At 40.0% G+C, this 21731-nt stretch overlaps 3 protein-coding genes across 10 annotated transcripts in view; all 3 read left to right on the top strand.

Moving 5' to 3' along the window:
• The window catches only part of LOC146451276 (uncharacterized), a 106812-nt gene that overhangs the window by 17492 nt on the left and 67589 nt on the right, over positions 1-21731 (top strand). For 3 of the 4 annotated variants that reach the window (XM_085099391.1, XM_085099392.1, XM_085099389.1), the window contains exon 1: positions 16044-16179. The exons of the other annotated variant lie outside the window; for it this stretch is intronic. The gene's annotated coding sequence lies outside the window, so the exon portion shown is untranslated. Of the gene's footprint in view, positions 1-16043; positions 16180-21731 lie in introns of those variants that run through there. 4 annotated transcript variants of the gene reach the window in all.
• The window catches only part of LOC146451278 (uncharacterized), a 126019-nt gene that overhangs the window by 62964 nt on the left and 41324 nt on the right, over positions 1-21731 (top strand). The gene's annotated exons all lie outside the window — the stretch shown is intronic.
• Positions 6536-15638, top strand: LOC146451280 (uncharacterized). Its single transcript, XM_085099324.1, has 7 exons — positions 6536-6581; positions 7184-7803; positions 9131-9823; positions 10255-10612; positions 11738-11884; positions 12772-13045; positions 15097-15638. Exons 1-7 carry the CDS (start codon positions 6536-6538, stop codon positions 15530-15532), a joined length of 2574 nt encoding a protein of 857 aa, XP_084955450.1. The 3' UTR covers positions 15533-15638.

Raw genomic sequence — 21731 nt, 5'->3', positions numbered from 1 at the left:
GATGTGTGCCAAAACACGTTTTGACTGGAAAAACAATGTGGGATTGTAAAGTCTTGAACATTTTTGTTTGATGTAAAAATAATTTACTTAAACCAACTTGATGGCGCTTGTCGCATAGGACCGACACACCGTCAGTGCACTGTCGTAGTAATATTGTTACCGCCATGCAAGTCTGACGTAAACCAAACCTACTGATACACGTGGGGAATTAACAGTCTCGTTTTTAGGCCTCAACGCGTTCATCGAAGTAATCGAGCTTCGTTTGTATGTAAAAACCGGTGAGAATCTTACGCCAAGTGAAACAATACAATTCTTTAGTTGTTTGAAAGCGATTTCATTCAGAAAACTTCGCAACGGGACAATTTGGTCCGTTTGTTAATTTAAAATATATTGCCATTTTTCAATCGGATGAAATTATTGCTGTAAAAAAGACCACAGAACCTTGGAGCAAATAAAAAAATGGACCTTGGATTTTATTCGCGTGTAAAACGTGGGCCACATGTGCGTCATATAGTATAAGTTGAGGATAGGTGATATGCGTGACTCTTGCCAATCATCATCATCATCATCGTCATCATTATCATCATCATCATCATCATCATCATCATCATCATCATCATCACCATCGCATAATAAGAAATAAAATGGTAGGTGGAAATTATGACGTATTCACAATAAAATCAACTTATCCAGTTCCCAGTTTTATGGTTGCCCTCTTTTTTTGTTTCGCTGTTTGTTATAAGCCGAGTGGAAGGGATTTTGGTGAGTTATCTTTTTTTGAATCAATCCATTTCAACCTGAAAATCCCGCTTACGGCTTCTCCGTATAAATCAGTTTCAACAACTGTTCAGGCTAGCTCGATCTTTTAATTCTAATCATAATCTCAAAACTCTACGATGCTACCAATCTCGTACCCAGAGTCCTCAGGCTTTTTGGTCAGCGGGGCGGCGCCAGGAGAGACTCTGGGATAATGGAATTTCTTATCCCAGAAAACGTGGGATTCCGGTCTTAGTGCGCATGCTTAAGATTAAAACGGAAGTCAAATGCCCCAAAATGGCAGCCGTGTTATCGTTATTGGGCCTGAAGGTTTTATAGGGCCTTGAAAGTGTTCGAGAAAGCCAAAATTGATTCTTACACGCGATCAAAAGGAACTGGATTTTTTTCCCGTAAGAGCGGATCAAAGCAACTGGATTTTTTTTCATGTAAGAGCGAGCGAAAGGTGGACTTGATTCGACGTTGCTACAACAGACAAGTACGGCATATTTCTTTATTACTGTTTATACTTACAAATAAAAAGGAACCATCACTTCTCCTCTCACAGAACTGAGCAGCTGACTGTGTATTGAATTTATGTTCAAATTACCTTCTCCCCTTCCCTTAACAGTTAACGTCCAAATGGGATTCAATGAACACATACATGTTACCATTTGAGAATAATTTAAATCACCTCTTAATATTAGTAATATTTACTGTTGTAAATTAAGTTTTTTTTTGTCCCACTGAAAAATTGTTAATTTTATTAGACTGAATTGTGTGCACGCTTTTCTTAAAGTGAATTTAAGAAAGTCATATGTGTTCGAGTGCAAGCTAGTACAATTTCAACATCAGCATATTTAATACATGCCATGAATTCAAGAGCAGCTTTGAAGTTTTTCTTTCTGAATAAACATTCCTTTTGCCTAGCTTTTGGCAAAACTGACAGAGAGTGCTCACATCTTGCATGCTTTTAGTGCTGTAGAGTTGCTCCCAGGTATACTAATAATGTATCTAGAAATAAAATGAAGTAGTATAACAGAGATTGGATAATTGTGCCAACAGGCTTTGAAAATAAGGATAGTGAGTTGTAATGAGGTTTAATTTGTTAACTATTCTGCCTTACCACAGAGTAATTATATGAGAACTGTATGGAGAGTGGTAATCATGCCACCTCTCATCAGTAAATTGGTTATAATGTGATTGTTGAGAGACTGTTGATAACCTGACTATAATATTTCATTTAGTCAGTAAATTTCTATACCGTGCGTATAATCTCCTAAGTCTGTTCTTGTATACATGTAATCAAGGTAAAATAATTTAAAACTATCTTATGTGAGTTGTCTTGTAATTTTGGGTGCAGTGTAGGAAGCACAGGGAAGGGGTCGAAAGATTGGGGAAATTGTGTTTATATTATAAATTGAAATAATTTTGCTGGGGCCTGACTTCATCTGGTTGTGGAGTGCACCCTTTAACTAAGAGCTGAGTCAGATAGCTCAGATACTGACACACATAACCTAATGTATTCTGATTGATTAGGGCACATTACTGGTAAATTGATAAATTCTGAAGGATTTGCCATTTCTTTTGAGTACTGGATGGTGATGTGATTTTGTATCACACGGTTAATTGACTTCAGGCAAGGGAATTATTATACTCAACCAACACTCTGCTGAATTGTATAATATAATCTCTTCTCTGATCTTGCAGCTCTTGCTTTGACGACAGATGATTACTATTGTCAAACCCCCCAATATCCTGAATGATTGGCACAGTGTTGTGAGACCTTTGCTGAACTGTGTAAATTATCCAGCGCTTGTGGGAATTTGTGGTCCCTTGACAATAATGTTAGCTAAGAACTAAAACTGAAAATTGTTAAACGTGACTCTTATTTCAAGCCCTTCCTGGGCTCTGATTGTCTATTAGGCCACAATGTAAGTCATCCAGCATATTGCATAATGTTTGTGGGACTGGACCAAGCCTTATCAGCTGCATTGATCAAAGGTCTAGAACAATAGAAATACACATTCAAAATAATAATTCAAAATCATTTAAATTTGTCATACCATCAGTTACAAAACTATATCTAAAAAGATGTTTCAAATTTCTTTTTAGCTGGTTAGCAGAATAAACAATAAGGCTAGTGATGTTTCTTTAACCCATAAGATAGATTGAATGGTAATTCTTTTTTTTTTGGGGGGGGGGGGGAGGGTCTAACAAGCATTGACTGTAAAACTTCATGTTTCATCTATAATCACTCTATAATTAACAGTTTTGTTAACAAATTTTACTTAAAAATTCTACATACTTGATGAGATAATGGTTACACATAATTTGATTAGTTACCCCCAACAGGGAAGGGGAAGGGAGTAAAGGACCCATTGGAATCCTTGGAATGTTCAACATATATATTTTATAGACTTGTCACTCTTTACTAAATATTGAATGCAGTTTTTTTGCAAGCTAGTATTGTAGTGTCTGAAAGTTTTTCTTTTGTTTGATTATCAGTGCAAAATAACAATAAACGGTAGGATTCACTGAGAAGTATAATTTTTATGCTTAAACCTGCTGGCTACCACAAATTTCTTTCTAATATTTACTAGCAATAATTATTACATGAATGAATATTACATGAAGAAATGATAGACGGGGCTGTTTTCACCAAATTATTCAGTAAAATCCATCCACTGCCAAAATAATTATGTCAGTAAATTTGCCAATTACAAGTGGAGTGTTTGATAAGGATATAATTATGATGAAAGTGGTCACTTTCTGCACAAGGCTGTGCAAGCATTATCTGCAGGTCATATGCCACACAAACTTGGGGTACTTGGCTTCCATGTTTATGTACAACGGGTACGTACACTTGCAGTGGAATGAAATTGAGCAGGGGCCTTCTCTTGTATCTCCTCAATATAATAGCGTCCCAATTGAACCCTTCAAGGGAGGACTTGGTGTTCTTCCTCATAACATATAGTGCTCACAGAAAGTCACACCACCGCTCATCTATTTTTTTTTCAACAACTGGTACTTTAGGCATGATTGCACACTTGTCTATAAGGGAACCCACAGTTTCCTTGTCTCATACTTCTTCAATGGAGTATTTGTATGTTTTGTCAGATGAAGGGAAAAATAATATTTTAAAAAAGTTAGATTGTTTTTACTTACATATTAATGTACAGTACATTAACAGAGTACAATAATTATTAAACTATCCTTACCTTCAAATTTTTGCCATCTTTATTTTAAACTCAGTGTACATTATTTGTTTAGTTATAAAAAAACTCCAAACAAATATATATTATGTAACAGCTTTTGTATATTTTTAAGATTGAGGAGGCTTAATATTCATAAGCCTCATGGTATCTTTTATTGAGCCTGATCCTCTCCACTACTTGAGTTTTTTTTTTCTTTTATTTGTTTGTCTGTGTACGTGTGGGAAATAAATAAATGTAAAGATTTCAAGGTACTTCTGCATTTCGAAGTCCAGCTTTGGGCTTCAGTATTATCTACACCTGTTTTTTGACTGGTCGAGTTGGGTGGCTCTTCACTGTCACAGTGTGTTGACTTTCTTGCAGAGAAGATGGTTGTAAGTAACAGGCAACAAGTCTTTATTCTCAACTGCCCCTATACTGTAAAAGTAAACTTCAAATCTGTATGTACTATTACATTTGAGATTAAACTTTCATCTGAAGGTAACCTAAAACCACGGCCTTATACACTTTTTAGGACAAATAATCAATTGTTCTTATTTTGCATGGAATATGGAACAGTGACAAAAAAATCTGACAAAATTTCTCAAAACAAAATCTCTCAAAATTTAAGGAAAATGTTCAACACACCATTACCTTCGCCTGAAAGGGGGAATTGTTTCTGAATTTTTTTCTTTGGCAAACTGGCCATGGGCCGTGACTGAAAAAAGTGAAACTTTTGCTCTCGTGTGCGGCGTTTGATCATCGTGGAGATGTCTTCAGAGTTTCCCTTGTGGCAAAACCGAAAGGGAATTAATCGAAACGGCAACCTGAGATGGACTCCACTCCACAACAGATCAGTCATCTCCAAATTTTTATCCACAACAAAATTTATAGATGTTAAAGAACTTCTCTATTTTCCCATGATAACAACGTTCACTAGCAAATAACATGTTCGAATTATTCAGAACGTTGACGACACCAATGTCCTCTCTATTACGTTTAATGTTTCCATACTTGCGAACGGCTTCACCAATTCGTTCTCCTACCGCTTTTTCTCCCAAACTGACTGATATAATGATATTTTCCGAAAATAATTTTTCACAACAGCGACAGTAATCATAGCATCGTAGCATTTTGCCGTGATTTACCGTCGTATGACAGTAGTGGCAAACTTCGTACGATAAAACGGCTGATGTTTAGCCGGCTAGAAATTGTTTCACTGACATAATTCAAAACCTGTCTTTAAATTGGAGTGTTTCTAATTTTTGGTGTGAAAAAATAAAATAAAATAACCGTGACACACACATAAAAATTACAAAACTGACCGAGTTTGACATTTCAAATCTCCCTCCAAAACAAGGAAAGTTGGTAGGGGGGTTTCCGGTTTGATTAACTTCCGCAAATGACCAACGGACTTCCTGTCGGTCTTCCATTGTTATGCAGACGGCCAATCAAAAAAATGATATTTTTCCATTATCCCAGAGTCTCTCCTGGCGCCGCCCCGCTGACCAAAAAGCCTGAGGACTCTGGGTACGAGATTGCGATGCTACACGTACCACCACAGCCTCACTTCGTGACATCCAAAATGGTGGATCGTACAATCTTAGTAAACAAGATCACGTTGGAAAGTTAAGAAACCAATGGGGAAACTGCTAATCGTAGATTTTGATTTCAACTGTTGCTATATTCTTGCAACAAAGTGACGTCATACAAACCGCATACGTATGTTTTGCGCTGTAACATCGTCCTTGGCCTTATATACTGTAAAAGCTCTATTAAGCCCTCCCCCCCCGGGGGGGTTGGGGTGTTATTTCATTCCAGGCCTCATCAACAGGGGTCTTATCAGAGGGGGGGACTAATAGAAACGAGGGGCTTATTTCATATCTTAACCGTTTTCGTCTTAAAATAGTTTTTAGAGAACTTAATGCAATGGCGACGGCGACGCAACGAAAACGCCGCAAAACAACAGGTTTAATGAGCAACGACAAACGCTTTGCACGTGCGTTTTGAATTTTGGCACATTTCTTTGCCGTTGTCGCCAAAACAACAACGTGAAATGACCAAATTCAAAGTTTTGTGGAGAACGTGAACTCACGACGGTGAATTTGTCATTTTCTTTCTTAACTCGAATGCCACTCCTACCAATTTGTTTCCTGGGTAGTTCGTAGTTTCTGTAAAAGTTTAGTTGAACGAGTTGCAACGAAATAAAGTTGTATTTTCAGCAAATAATTTGTGCAAATAATCGAGGTTGGCGGCCATTTTGTTCCTCTTTCGCGCAAATTTACCTCGTTTTGATCCAAGAATCTGGCCTCATTTTCACGTGAAGACATGCGGTCGATCAAATTGGCATGCCGACCACGCTTTTTAATCTGTGATTACTATTACTAGTTGATTATAATTATTCGATCTGAAATAAAAACAATTACCGTGACAGTACGATTACTAAACAGAAACTGAGACCTTCATTCACGCGAACCTTTTCTTGAAGCTTAGCCGATCATTTTCATCAGGGTTGTAGTATAGTGCAAGAGAGGCATCCTTTCTTGTGTACACACGAACCCGTCTATGTAACCTTTGACCGACAGAACATGATTGATGGCGCGGCCTTCATGGGGGTGGGTTTTGATGGGCGTGGTGAGTACAGCCCTGAATCGAGAAATGGGAATCGTGCAACGAAGCTGTACTGGGAAAGCAACGTAAGAGTTTTTAAATATTGATAAAACTTTGTGCGTGTGATCACGTGACATGCACATTTCCTTTGAGCATCGCGCCTCTGTAAATATTAGACTGCAAGCAGTCCCTTTCTGCTTAGTCGAGAGGGTGCGCTCACATCGCAGCGAGACTGGAGCGAGGAGGAATAAACGAAAAGAGACTGCTCGTTCGCTCCATCCAGAAAGGTACTGTCTGCAGTCTAGGTAAATATCTACCACTATCCATGCACCTCCGATTCGGTGAATAATCAACAATTATTCCACTGGCGCTTGTTGGGTATGAGATGATTATAGCCAACAAGGCGAGAAGCACCTAGTTGGCTATAATCATCATCTCCTGGTTTCCCATAATCATGATCATAATTTGGCACTTCCCATAGGCGATATCCTCTCCCTTTGTAATGTTCCATGCAGAGTTTTCCTCTTTCCAACCCGCGCGGTTTTTTAATTATTAGGCACATTCAAACAAGACCTAGTACAAAAATATTATTAAGTAATTAATACATTTGATTGTTGTGCTTACAGAAAATTTCATCCAGAGGTGGGGAACACATTACATCAAATCCTCAAAGTTTGGCGGCCAACTTGAAATTCGTAAATTCATGGATGCAAGCGACGTCTCCAACAAAAAAGAATTTGCTGTGGAAATGGAGATGGAATTCAAAATTTTGTTTTCCAGCGTAGGAGCCAAGTCCAGCACTAAGGGCGGGGAGTATTCGCGGAATCAATCGAAGACTACTTCAACGACTGTCATAGCACTGGGCGGAAGCCATGAGGTGGCGGCCATCTTGTCAGACGCGTACTCCCCCACATTTAAATCCGAGTTTAGGGAATGGCTTGTTTCCATCCCAAAATATCCGAGACCCTTTCTCTTCCAGGTCGGTTCTGTCACAGATTTGGTAAACTTCCGAATGCAGGACCTGTTTCCCGGCGAAAAAGTCAACTGGGGTTGCGAGGGGCATGCGGCAACCTTGAAAACCGAGACCAACGCTAACGGGGATAAAGTGACCTTCTTTGAGACTGTTGTCCAGAATGGAACGGTGATTAAACATTACTGTTCCTTTGACAGCAGAAAAGGGTTAGAAGAGGCCATTAGGAGAAGAAGGATAAGTTTGAAAAGAGCTATTGAGGTTTATATGGAAGAGGTAGGTTTTGTGTATGGTTAATTAAATAAACAACTTGCTACTGACAATAATTTAAGCTCGCTATAGGCTCGATTTCCGCCACTCCCATAAGGAGCAGAGGAGTCAGATTTGATGTAAATTCCGGATAAACTGCGTTGTAAGAAAGTCATTGAACAAAGCGTCATGGGATCTTATTACGCGTCTTGATCTTTTGAAACATTATCCCCTAGACACAAGCCGCATGCAACAATGACTATGGGCGCATTGCTGTAGCTTACGGGGAGCTTCTTCGTTCGAAAAGCTTTGCTTTTCCGACGGCTTCGGCGGCGATCGTTTTTTCACAGGCGACCATTGCTGGCTCTATAATCTTTCAACAGACGCGCAATAAGATCTAATGACGATTTGTTCGATCATGTTCTTGTATCAACAAACTCAGTTTGCCGCGCAATTTCCCAGTGAATTTAACCGGGATTTACAACAAATTTGACTCCTCTGCGCCCTGGCCACTCCCTCAGGTACGGTAATCGTCTCTTTGAGGGGGTGAGAGCGGGCTCATTCCCCGAACTGCCGCTGGTAATCGAGCCTTGGCTCGCTACAGACGTCGTGTTACCGTCGTGCGGAACTAAATGGTTTGCCGATTAAAATTCCACTTTGTTAGGAAGGACCTTTTAAACCAAGTCTTTAATGTTACAATCGTTTAGCACGACAAGATGTGTGGTCATCACTGTGCCGTACGGTAGTAAGAGAGGGTCATGTTGAAACTTTCTTGAAAAGAATTAATATTAAGTTATACATTAAGAAGTTTTATTTTTACCGCTTGGATTTGCCTCAGCAAACGCTGAATTAAACTGCATGCAACTTAAGCAGCTGTGGAAAGAGAGCCCTGAAAATATCCAAATTAAACTTGAACGGGTTTTGAACTAATGACGTTGCAGTGCTCTAACAACTGAGCTATCAAGCCAACTGGGTGCTCGTCATTTTGCGAATTCGTAATATACTGGAAAGTACCGCAGTTATATAGTGTAGGCAAATATCTGCAACATATGGTCGTTCTTCAGTTGAATCTTTTAAACCCTTTGATTTATTCGTCCTCCAATGGATACTTGTAATTTCTTTGCAGTTTCCAAGCTGTCGGCCTTTTTTGCTACTTTTGAACGGTTGGTAAAATAACTCGAGGATCTGACAGAGTAATGACGAAGACCATATTTAGCAAGTCCTCAGCCATGTTTGGAACTCCCCCGTCCGCTACATCACTAAATTAAACTCTGAAGCGTGTTGAGTCTATAACATGAAGCGGCTTAGTTTTAACGCTGTCTAGTTTCTCATCTACTTTTCGCTTTGTTCGTAGGGCCCTATGTCAATTTCAGATTTTCTTCTCCCAGAGTGCACCTCTTCCGCTCAAACCGAGAACCGAGACCTAGAAAAGAGAACAATTAAACCGGCGCTAAACTGGCAGACAATTACCAGTGGACAAAAGGAATTTCGTGTAACATTCGACATGAAAAAGGATCTAACTGGCATCGAAGGCTACAGCATCCCTCGCAACATGAGTCGCCTGGTGAAGTATAGTAATGAAAAATGGCTGACTGGGGAAGAAGATGGCTCGTTTCATTTATACAATGCCTTCAAAAATGGGGGAAGCGGCGATACTAAAAAGCATAAGATGTCAGTCCTTGGCCTGGTCTTGTCGTACAACCAAAATACTGGAGGTTTGGAGTTACTGACACCTGATTTCAAAGCTTCGAAACATTTCTTCCCAAATCTTCACGGCTTTCTGGAAGGGCGCACTTTGGCTAGAATTGTTTTAAAAGCTGATGATGACACTGCAGAAGCATATAAAAGAGAAGCGACGACAAATAAACCTTGTAATATGAAATGGTCCAACACTCTTCGTTTTGACCCGACTGACAGCAACGGGAAATGTCTTCACTTCACAGCAACTACAGAGGGAAGCATTTTCGTGGCCTTCTCAGCTTTACCCAAAGACAAGTCCACATGGTATTACACTGAAATTACACCTGAAAGAGTAGCCATTTATAAGGTAAGATAACATAGAGTATTAAAAACAGGATCATTGTATAATGCAATTCCAGGGATTTGATTGGCTTCGCGGCCATGGTATGTAGGCCATTATACCATGCCTGAGAAATAACGACTGATTAAATTGTCTTCTGGTTGTTCTTGAAAATCGACACTTCAATAAAACCATCATCGTGAATGAATGCAACATTTATTTCAACACCCTATTCCAGCCGCATGTAGCAATGATTCAATCATGAACAACTCGCTCCCAGTGCCTTTCGGTTGTTAATTGGAAGGGGCGCGAGGGAAAGCCCTGAGAGCAAGGTTTAATCATGAAGGATTTACCAAAATGATTATTATTATTTACTGATGGAAAAATTCATGCTAGAATCCAAGGAAGTTAAGGCAAAAAAAAAATTGTGCAGAAGTTACTTGATTTTTTCTTCACAGGGAGACACGTTAAAAACCTCCACAAACAACCCAAACGCTCGAGGACTTGGTGACCCAAACTTACTGCAATCTTACTTCGTATGCGTCACCGAGTCAGAATCCAGCACCCTTATTGAATACGGAAAAACATTGGGAACTACAGACAGCGGCGACATATACTTGGACACGTTAGATACCAGCGAACGTTTGAACGTGCGGTTTTACGCCTTCGGAAACGGCGACAAGAAGCTTGACGTAATCGACGCGCATATTGTGTCACGTGACATGACCAGCGCGGAGTGTAAAGGCGATACACAAATGGATCTGGAAACGAGGTTGTGTACACAGAGGTGCCACGAGGATTGTGATCCCCTCTACGGTAAGAATAAAAAAGGGATTACAGACAGCACTGACGGCTAAATCGATTAGCAGGTAATTAAGATCTGTCCAATAATGGATCTATATTATGAAGGGTCGGAAACTCACAATGTTTCGGGAAATATACCACAAGAGAATTTCAATTCGAGAAGCAGGTAGGGCCAAGTGCGGAAGCTAAGAATGGGTTGAGAAAAAAGCCTAGCTGAGTTATTTCAGTCAGTATACGTAACGCATGACCAGTATTCCGAGAATGAAACGAACATTCGATTTGCTCTTTGTAATGTCTGGCATTTGAATGGAATCTTGAAGATTTCTCTGTAAATCTTCCCGAAAAAGATGCATTAACTAGAAAAAAAAAATTCAAAATACTTGGAAAACAATTGTACGTTCTTTTTGAAATACTTATTGCAGCTGTCTTGTGAACAAAAATTCATAGCTTTATACCGTCAATAAACTAGGGGAATTTCTACGGGAACTCTGAAATCTTGATAGCGATATGTTCAAAACTGACATTTAAATTTCAAAACTTCGTTCAAATTTCAAAAATACTGGTCACGCTGTATAATGTAATAGTAATAATTATAAAGCAACATCACCACTCACAGTCCCACAATACTTCACAGTATATGAGTGTAGTCAATCTCGTACTCTGAGTCCTCAGGCTCATTGGCCAGCGGTTAGTTGCCAGGAAAGAGACTGAAGAATTAAAAAAATAAAAATAAAATAAAATAAAATAAAGTTTTTGATTGGCTGCTCCGTAAACAACTTGCATTGTTTTACCGCAGAAATCTTGTGGTAATAAAATTCCAGTACCACAGAGTCTCTCCTGGCAACCAACCGCTGGCCAAAGCACCAGAGAACTCTGGGTAGGAGATTGTGGTGTAGTCTTCTCGTTATTCAGCTGAGTCCTGTCGCTATCTCAACGGTTTTTCTTTGTGCGATGCTTGTGATACGGATGAATGTTACATCTTACTCACTATAACCTAATTCTGCATGGATCAGGCTCAGTTCAGTGAAACTATATGCCGTACACAACTTGTAACCAAAAAATTAGACATAAAAAACAAATACCAAGAGCAACTATTAATTCTTTAGGGATTCTTTCTTTTTTTTTTTCCACCTTAAGGTTGCAATACAGCATCATCTGGGAATCCTCTGCCGACAGAATGTAACGCATGCCGCGTTGCTAAGGACATCGACACTAAGACATGTCTGCCTGAGTGTAAAGAGCCGCACATCTTGACTCCGGAAAAGTATTGCATCGATATAAATAGTGAGAAGTTTTTGGCTGTATATGGTTGCGTTGATAATCGGTTTCACAAAGTTGAAAGTTTCGTTGAACTTTTTCTGGCGGGAGGAGTCTTTACTTGTGGTGCGATTTTTAATTGCCTAGTTCCTAGGCCTCTCTCTGTCTTTCATCTCGGCCAATGCGTTTCGGATCACGTGGCACCAAAACGAATTGATCGTGAAGGCCTGGGAGAAAGCCGTACAGGGACAAGGCAATGATCTTCAAAAGATCGAACATGCAAGGCGCTTACAAATTAATTGTTAGCCTTTTTCAGTCAATTCCCATCTTTTTTAAAATGTGATGTCCCGCATGGTGTGCAAAACTTTTCAATTTTCGGTTGCAGATGCCGTCGCAAAAAAATTCCAGTTAATTTGCTGTTTACTCGCTTCAGGCCTAATCAAAGTGTTGTTTAAAATATAATTATTTTACTTTTTAAAAGTTCCTTTCTTGTTTCTGAAGATTTGATGAGAGAAATTATAATTAGCCTGAAGCATAGGAAATAAATGGAACGGACTACCAAGTAAACATTTTCTTTTTCTCTGTAAATACAGACATACTAAAATCACTTTATTTAAGTGTCGATATCATAGTTAGCTCAGTGCACTACTTGCAATTGGTGACACCCTTCAGCCGAGATCAAATTGGAATTTCGAAGTGGTGCTTTTTGAGGAGAGGGAAACACTCGAGCACCCGGAGAAAAACCTCTCGGAGCAAGGACGAGAACCAGGCGAGAACCTACAACAAACTCAACCCGAGTCCAGGAATTGAACGCGGGCCGCTTTAGTGGGAGGCGAGTGCTCTCACCACTGCGCCGTGAGGGCAGAGTTTCGTTCGAAATTCCTAATTTGCCTCTTTTTCTTTAATTTTAAAAGGTACCTTCGACATACAACCCAAGGGCACTTACACACAACTTCATTACAGGGCAGGAATATCGGTGCGAAACATTCCCCACATGTCTACCCTGACCATGTGTCTGTGGAACCGTTTCTTGCAATTTTATGCGTCCATTGGCTGGATACTGGCTGTCTATGGAAGTAATACTCAGTATTTTGGACTGCAGTGGGATACACACGATGGGAATCAAATGAATCTGCGTGTGATGCAAAAAGTGTTGAATGATGAGGCTGTTAAAAAATCAAAGAACAGGTAAAGGTGTTGGAGAGATCAGCGCGAGTAATAATAATTAAATGATAATTATGTATCTAGCCTTTCAACCCACTGTAAGGAAAACGATTGCGGCTGTACAATTTACCACAATAGCTTGCGAATCTAACACAAGAAATAGCTAGGCACCTTAAAAGCCATATTTTTGGCAAACTCGTCCCTGTACTAACCTCAAGCATGTTAAGGCATGGCTCAAGCCCATATCTGGGTAAAAAACAGAATCAATCATAACTCTGCAGAAATTTACTGAAAGACCACCAAACTTGGCAGCGACACAGAAATTGATGACCTTAACTCACTTCTATCCTCAAGTCTTGAAAAGATATGTCACGTGACCGGTTATGATTGTTTCTTTGCCCAAACAAAAAATAGAAAATGGGGCGCCGAGTTTACATATGATGGATATTGATTAGAACGTTTCTCTTACCGTCTGGTTATGCCTTACATGAATCTGTCCTGAATGGTTGACCTCAACATTTAGTAAACGGATTATTCAACAAAATAGGTCACGTGACTTATTAAACTTCCTAATAATATTTTAATAAAGCCAAAATCTATTCCATTCAGGACAGATTCACTTACTATTCAACAGAAGCTACAACTGCACATGCAAAGCTTTGAGTGACAATGAACCATTCTTACCCCATCTGACAATTAGATTTAAGCGCAATTGTGACGTCATCAAACACGTGACCACTATTCTTATGTCTTGAGGAATTTAAGATCGCTGTAATACGTCAATTACAAACTTATGGCTACCCTGGGGATTTAAAAAACATTGATTTCAAAGATAGGTAGTTTCAAATTCGTGGGGGGTCTTAAGTGAAGAATAAGCCATGCCTTAACATGAGACAACAATGTGTATGCCAGGTCTCAAGTTTTTAACATTTTTTCTGTGTGTTTTTATAAGCGTTTTGGGTTTTTTCCTACGCTAAGAAAGTCGCCAGACGGTGGATTGGAGTAATAAATTGGAAATGATCGAGAAGCGAACGAGAAATATAAGGCAGTTGCACAATGCTTAGTTAATATTTACGTACTTTCGTTCAGCCGTTCAGAGTTTGAGTTGAGGCTGGGATGAGTTACGTTTAGGTGATTCTGACTTAGTCAAGCCAGATTCTTTCTTTTAGTTTCGTTTAGTTTAGTATAATCTATGGTTTTAGTTTAACCGAGAAAAGTTTAAGTAAAGTTTACTGGTTTTGAAACAGACTTTGACGCTATTCATGTTAGTTTACCAGCGAATTTCAAACGTTTGAGGTTTGTGCACGTACGTGGGATGTCCATGTCCCACAGTTAGAACACTAGGGAGTTACCAAGCTTCCCCGCGCACAAGAGGAGCCTTAATCACGTTCCACGACTTCTGGCTTCTTGGTAGCTCCGTTTTGGTTTTGGGCCCAGGCGTGCGTTTTTCAAAACTCTCGTTGAACCCAATCTCGTCCCCAGAGTCCTCAGGCTGTTTGACCAGCGGTTGGTCACCAGGAGAGACTCTGGGGTACTGGAGTTTTATTACCGCAGGATTTCTGTGGTGAAACAATGGAAACCGTTACGGAACTCATGATATAGAGCATCCAATAAAAAAATTCAATTTTTTTTTAATTCTCCAGAGTCTACCCGCTGAGCAAAAAGCCTTAGGACTCTGGGTACGAGATTGCGTTAAACCCCGAAAAACTATTTACGTGCACAAAGCTTACAACTTGAAATTCGATTTTTGATCATTTTGAAAGTGGAAACGTTGAAGCTTTTACAAGGTCAAGAAGCACATCAGACTAGTTAGCACAGAAAACAACCGCCAACATAAGGAAAACGTGGAATTTGAAATATACTAGCTCCTCGGGGCTGACAAAACTCGGGGAGTTTTGTAAACTGAAGGACCCCAGTTTGTGTCAATGGCTTGTTCGATAGTACAAAAAAATGAATCGGTATAAAAAATGTCTAGATGTTTTGAACAAAATACTGTACCATCAGAGCATTTCATTAGTATCAGATGAAACTTCAGTGTTCTAATTGTCGTTGTTCTTCGTCTGCTTAAATTGTAGCATTTTATCACGACCCCTCATGGAGGACAACAAATGGCACCATTTTTGTGTTTCGTTTTCCGGAATAACTGGAGTGGCAGTGGTTTACGCGGACGGGGAAAGGAGGATATCGGAAACCATGATGCCCGAGGAGTTAGAAGGTGGAGGGATGTTAAGGGTCGGTGAAAAATGGCTGCAACTGTATAAGGTCAGCGGTCTCAATCTCTGGGACAGAATCCTTCCTCCGGAGGAGATAAGAGATATAGCAACCTCGTGCCTCAAGGGATTTGGAAATGTCAAGCACTGGTTTGATTTCTCGGAAGTAGCAAAGGCTTCCACAAACAATGTGATATTTCAAGACCCATCCTCGTGTGCACCCTCCACACCACCGCCGGGTACTGGGGCCGAGCCAACGCTAGAGGGAGCCACGGAGCAGCCTTCGGAGACAAAAGAGTAGTAAACTGGTTCCGCTCCTACAATTGACGTTCTACGATTCCTTTCATTATTGTTAAAGAAAACTTCATCAATGTAATGAGAATTTATAATAATTAAGAATTAATTAGCAAAAGGAATAAAAGGTGCACAATATTCTGCAGAGTTCAAAGTTTTCGCTAAATTCCGCATTGGTCAAACAACAGGTGGTCACAGGTTGTTAGCTTGACGCCAGGGGCTTTGACGCTGAGGTAGTTGCGCGTGAAATGAGACGAGTCCGCGCAACTGATGGTGCACGTCTTTTTCAAGCATCTGAATTCCTCACCCGCCTCACAAGTCACCTCCTTCTTTTCTCTTTAGTCATCTTTTCATACCTCAGTCCGTCTTTAAATTTCTACCCAATCCGAAGTCCGGAGTCCGTGGCCACCCTGCTCCGATATGATCTCCTGGAGCTTTATACCAGGCCCCCACGATCGATTCGTTTCGATGACGTAAAGGAGGCTAAACGGAGAGAGGCCTAGGAGCTAGGCAATCCCTTCCGTCATGTTTATCATGTAGTTTTCCCGGAACCCTATAAATTAATAGGCTTTCGAGGAATCTCAGGCTGCAAGTCGGCTGCCGTGAGTGTTTTTCATAGTGAGTGAACATATCCACACTTTTCAACGAATACAGGTGAGTTTTGTGTTTACACTCCAGTTTGAAATACGACATTAGCAGTCCTTCAGATTCATATTCTTTCGATTGAATCTTGGTAGCTTAAATGCAATCGAAAGTAAAAGAAAGAAACATTTCTAATAAAGTACCCACAAAAATGGGAGTCGACATTGAGAACTGGGCAAATTTGACAACTGGTATTTCGAATTTTTAATAAACTTAGGGATCGATCGAGCTTGTGGGAAGAGTTGAAATTGTGGCTTCGACCACATGCCTAGTCACTACAGACACTTAATTGTTTTGCTGAACATTGATAAATTAATTGTTTTGCATTTCTACTGCCTGCTAACGTTGATCAACGAAAAAACAAAATTTACCTGGGCCTGCAAAATATACAATTACATGCATGGGCAAGTCTCTGGGGGTGTAGTTAATGTGTTCATATTTAGCCACAAAATTTGTTTCTGATCCACCTTGCAATTGGCAAAGCTTCCCTTCTATCAGAGTTCCTTTTAATCTGGCTTATGCGCCGATCAACTCGAAACTTCAAAATCCCCCCCCCCCCCCCCCCCGGGCAAACCCCGGGCATTTGAACTTTTGAAGATTGGATCGTTCAAATTCCTGCCCCCTCGGGCCAAAATGGTGTTCAAATGCCCCTCCTAAAGAACAATCGTTGTCGGCTCCTGTCATGAGTTACTACAAAAACCACAACTTTAACATTGAAACTAATGATTGGAAATTGAATTTATTAAGTTGGACAATGTCAATCAGCAAGCGTAAGCTGCTCTAACTCCGAAACATGGCGAAGGTTGTTTAACGAGAAATACATAATAACATATTTAAAATGAGTTCCTTAAACCTTAGCCGGCTACATAGACTGTTCGAGTGGCAGGGTATTCTGCAGTTTAAGCCAAAGTAGCGGTTTTTCATTCGACAATGTTTTTTTTTTCTTTAACTGTTCATTGCTGTTTTATGGCTATTCTAAAAACCTCTGCAGACACAAATGCGGGAGAAAGGTGCAGCTTGACTGATTGCATAAAAAACTACATCGTTTAAAGAACTAGAAATACATATTAATTAGTTAGCCGGTTACGTAGAATGCTGTTCGAGTGGCAGGATATTCTGCAACTTAAGCCAAAGCGGTTTTTCATTCGACAATGTTTATTTCTTTCACTATTCACTGCAGGACAAATCCGCAGCTTGACTCATTGTATAAAAAATCTACATCGTTTATAAACAATCTATAAAAACAAATTAATATTTAAGCATCTCACTTTTGAAGACCTTTTTTTGTAACATTTTTTTGTAATGCTGTATCTCTTCCTTTAAACTCCTCCATCTCGTCCAAACACGTATTTATAGCTGTTAGCGACTTCGGCGCCCCCCCAAAAAGCGATTTGAAACCTGACACTTCCGGTTCAATTTTCCCCACCCCACCCGGGCAAGGTCAAATTCCCCACCCCCGGGCACAGAGAATAGTCAAATGCCCGGGGTTTGCCAGGAGGGGGGGGGGGGGGGGGGATGTTGAAGTTTCGATTTGATCGGCGCATTAAGGTATGGCAATCTTCTCACTCAAGATTCAGGAGAGACGATTCAAGAAATTTATGTGACACTGATTGCATGACTGCACATACTCAACATTTGCAACAAGAAGACTTCGCTCAGGAATTTCCCAAAATGGATTTTCAAGATTACTTTGTTGAATTGATTGTTGGTAATATAAAGTCACCAAAAGTATTCACAAAAGAAAATCGATAAGTTCAAAGTTCTGGGAAAAGAAGAATGTTGCTGATAAGTTTTGTTGACAATGGTGCCCTAAGTGTGTGCTCTGTATTACGTGCGAAGGTGTCAGATTGCCAAGCAAAATGTTTGCAAAACTTTGAGCAGAGAGACAAGACTATTAATTTTATTAAAGGGCTCTGTGAGCCAACTCGTGAATGCAGGGTGGCTGTGCAATGGGCCGGAATTTTTATTTCCTTGTTTTTGTTGACAATCATAAAAAAATGTACTTTTGTAGTGCCCCTCATTGCAAATTCTAGAAACAGATCTTTATTTGCTGTGTTTGTAATGCCTGTGTTGTTCATCCATCGTTAATACTTATGCAGTGGAAGTTTTAAAATGAAATCGCACCCCACACGAATTTTAATCAGAGCAAACTGCAAGCAGCAAATTTTGTCTAGTTCTTTCGAATCTGCCTTCTTTTATGCGCAAGAATGTCATTTTCACTGGCACTTCAGGAGGTTGTTTTGGTCGCAGGGAATGGTTGCGTGACAACAATCGATTGTGACAGTCAAGGTGAATGTGTCAGCATCAGTCCCATCAGTGAAGTTAAGCCCTGCTCTGTAGGGTTATGACTTGGACTTTTTTTTTAAAGAGCTAGAGAGTGTTTAGGGAGTGGTCAAAAAGTATAGGGTGGGGTGGGCTGGGGCAGAGAGGGGGTGGGTCATCAGTTTTTGAACCCTTGATAAGGGGTGGGTCATTCAATTTTCAGCTACCCATGGGTGATGGGCCCAGGGGGGGGGGGGGGGGTACTCGGGTATATCAGTGACGGGGACGTGCGAAGACCTTTTTTGGGGTTTTAAATTCGCGGCTTGGACTTTTGTTGGGTTTGAAATTTTCTGGTGGACTTTTTTTGCCCTTAAGATTTTGGCGTGGACCTTTTTGGGGGTTGATGAAAATTGTGCCCTAATATAATAATATATACCCGAGTATGCTTAAAAAAATTGGCCTTTTTTTGGGTTTTCCTTAGCGTGATGGGACTTTTTTTGGGTTTTAAAATTTGGCCTCATTCGCACCTCCCCGTAACTAATATACCCAAGTACCCCCCTTGGGGTGGTGGGTCATTCTATTTTAGAACAGGAATACTGGCACACGTGTCTGCCAACCTGCAGGTGAGATTTCACTACAAATAGAAATTAGCATTCAAGCTTTCTCTGGAAAGTATGCGGTAGATTAAGACCTGGTAGTGAAATACATGCATCGCCTTGCGTACCTTAACATGGTAATAATAACAATTTAAATAATCTATTATTTCTAGAGTGCTATATATTTACAAAGACAGATCAAAAGCGCTTTAAAATCAAAGGATTTGTAAAAGTACTAAAATAGAAAATGGTAATACTGATAACGTCAATATTACACTCTTAAGGGCGGTGCCTACTATTGTTACTGCACATACATTCTCCGCATCGCAAGATACTCGGTTTTCCTATGGGTGGCACCGGGATATTTTTGCGTGGTTTAAAACTATGCGGAGAAAGCAGAACTTAGCAAATGCTTTTGGTATCTCTAAAGAAAATTGGGGGTAACCATGCATTTTTCAGAGATAATTAAACTTCAATTTAGGGAAAAAATCCCATACATTGCTTTATATTTTGGCGCTTTATAGAGATATTATTACTCGGAATGCCCGCAGGGCAGGCCGTGTCTAGGTTTCGGTCAGGTATCTTTTTTTTTTCTTCGTCGTAGTCACAAATCGACAAATTAATTTATGCATTAAAATATGTCCTCCCCTAGGTAGTGGGGATGTATTGTTCTGATTGTCTTCAACAAAAGCAGGCCAATCAAAATCTATTATTCGGCACATATCACGAGAGGGGGGACCCACTCATCCCTTCCTGTGTGACGTCAAATCATTATTTGATTTATTCATTAAACCTTGATTAAATTCTACCCTCTCCCAGAAGTGATTCATTATTCTGATTGTCTTGAACAAAAACAGCCCAATCAAAATCTATTATTGGCGCGTATATCACAAGGGAGGGGACCCACTTATCTCTACCTGTGTGACGTCAAAGCAAGTCATCATTTCGAAAAGTTGTTTTTGTTCAATGGCGGCCACATGTATGAATTTAAGACTCTGATCTGCCGTTTTCAGAGAGAAAACAAACCTTTTTCAAGCAGTAAATCGAAATAATAACTTCTAGGTAGTACTCGACAATTGAAACGGTGGAAATTGGGAGAGTTAACAGCAAAGAAACTTCGCTTTAAAAAACAGATCGAATAATCAACGCGAAGGATTAGAGCTAGAGGAGGCCAGACCAGTTCAGCGGGGTCATGACGTTATTGCATAGTTATTTCTGGTATGATTCCTAGTAACACAACGATAAGTATCACGCAATATATCTGAATAAAACCATTCAGACAATTATTTCAATTGCCAAGGGAGGATAGTTTTTAAATATCTGCGAAACGTAATTGGGGCTACATTAAGCATTCCGTGTAATGCCATTAGAGGGGCATCTTGTTGCTTAATTATCTCTGAAAAATGCATGGTTACCCCTAATTTTCTTTTTGGATTCCAATAGGCCTTGCTAAGATCTGCTTTTCCGCATAGTCATAAACCGCAGAAAAATACTTCGGTATTAGTAGGCACCGTCCTTAAAATTGGCTTCAAACAGTTGGAGTGACAATGATAGTGATGTACCGTTAAGTGTACTTCGCCAAATTTAATTCCCCACGAAGCTTGGCTGGCAACCTCATTCCCAGGGTCTCTCATCTTCCCGCCCCCTGGAGCGAGAGGGGGCGGGAAGATGAGAGACCCTGGGAACGAGTTTGCTAGGCTGGAGGTTTATGATTTTGTCATACTCAAAGCATGGTTTCCTTGGATATGCAGCCCAAAAAACCATGTTTAATAGGGAGTGGGTCATGTAATTTTCAACCTTCATTTAGGGGTGGGTCAGTCAGTTTTGTGCCAAAAGGAGGGGATGGGCCATGTGTTCTTTTATCCACCACATTTCCAAATGCTCTGGCCCACCCCACCCTATACTTTTTGACCAGTCCCTTATTGACTAATTTCTTTGTCTTTCAATCCTGTTTGTAAATTGTGTAAAGACTTAGACTTAGCAACTTGCTATTTGAAATGCCTTGAAGAGCACTGACATGTTTGAACTGTGAACGCGCAGTTCCACGTGTTGAAGTTAAACTTTTGGAAATTAGCTGTCCAGAAATAAAGTTGTGCCTTAGATTTGCTAAATGGAAGGATTTAAGCTGACATCACCTCTATTAGGTTCTATTTTCTAGCTAGAAAAATTTATTTGTTGCATTGATTTTTTCCCTCATTTTTTATCTTGTGATGGCAGCTGATGGTGAATACCGGTACATACATGTACATGATTAATGAATTTGTTTAAGGACGGTGCCTACTAATACCGAAGTATTTTTGTCAGGTTTATGACTATGCGGGAAAAGCAGATCTCAGCAAGAGCTATTGGATTCCGAAAAGGAATTTGGGGGTAATCAGGCATTTTTTAGAGATAATTGAGCAACAATTATTCTAAAAAGCCGTGAAATACAAAACAATGTATGGCGTTTTGTTTTCCAAATTGAAGCTTTATTATGTCTGAAAAATGCTTGGTTACCCCCATTTTTCATTTTGGATACCAAGAACACTTGCTGATTTCTGCTTCCTTCGCATAGTAATAAACCGCGCAAAAATATCTCTGTATTAGTAGGCACCACCCATAGGAAACCCGAGTATCTCGAGATGCGCAGAACGTATGCACAGTAGCAAAAGTAGGCACCGTCCTTAAATTATAAGTTTACAGCTCATCAAGTGTCCAAAAGAACAA

Source organism: Pavona decussata, unplaced genomic scaffold, assembly GCF_977016875.1.
Source record: "Pavona decussata unplaced genomic scaffold, jaPavDecu1.1 SCAFFOLD_391, whole genome shotgun sequence".
NCBI lineage: Eukaryota > Metazoa > Cnidaria > Anthozoa > Scleractinia > Agariciidae > Pavona > Pavona decussata.
This window is presented reverse-complemented; position numbering and strand designations above follow the sequence as displayed.

Excerpts from the sequence above, each read along its gene's own strand:
- LOC146451280 (XM_085099324.1), top strand. The coding sequence starts at position 6,536 with ATGATTGATGGCGCGGCCTTCATGGGGGTGGGTTTTGATGGGCGTG. Across the intron at positions 6,582-7,183 it reads GGTGGGTTTTGATGGGCGTG|AAAATTTCATCCAGAGGTGG; the intron begins GTGAGTACAGCC and ends TTGTGCTTACAG. Across the intron at positions 9,824-10,254 it reads AAAGAGTAGCCATTTATAAG|GGAGACACGTTAAAAACCTC; the intron begins GTAAGATAACAT and ends TTTTCTTCACAG.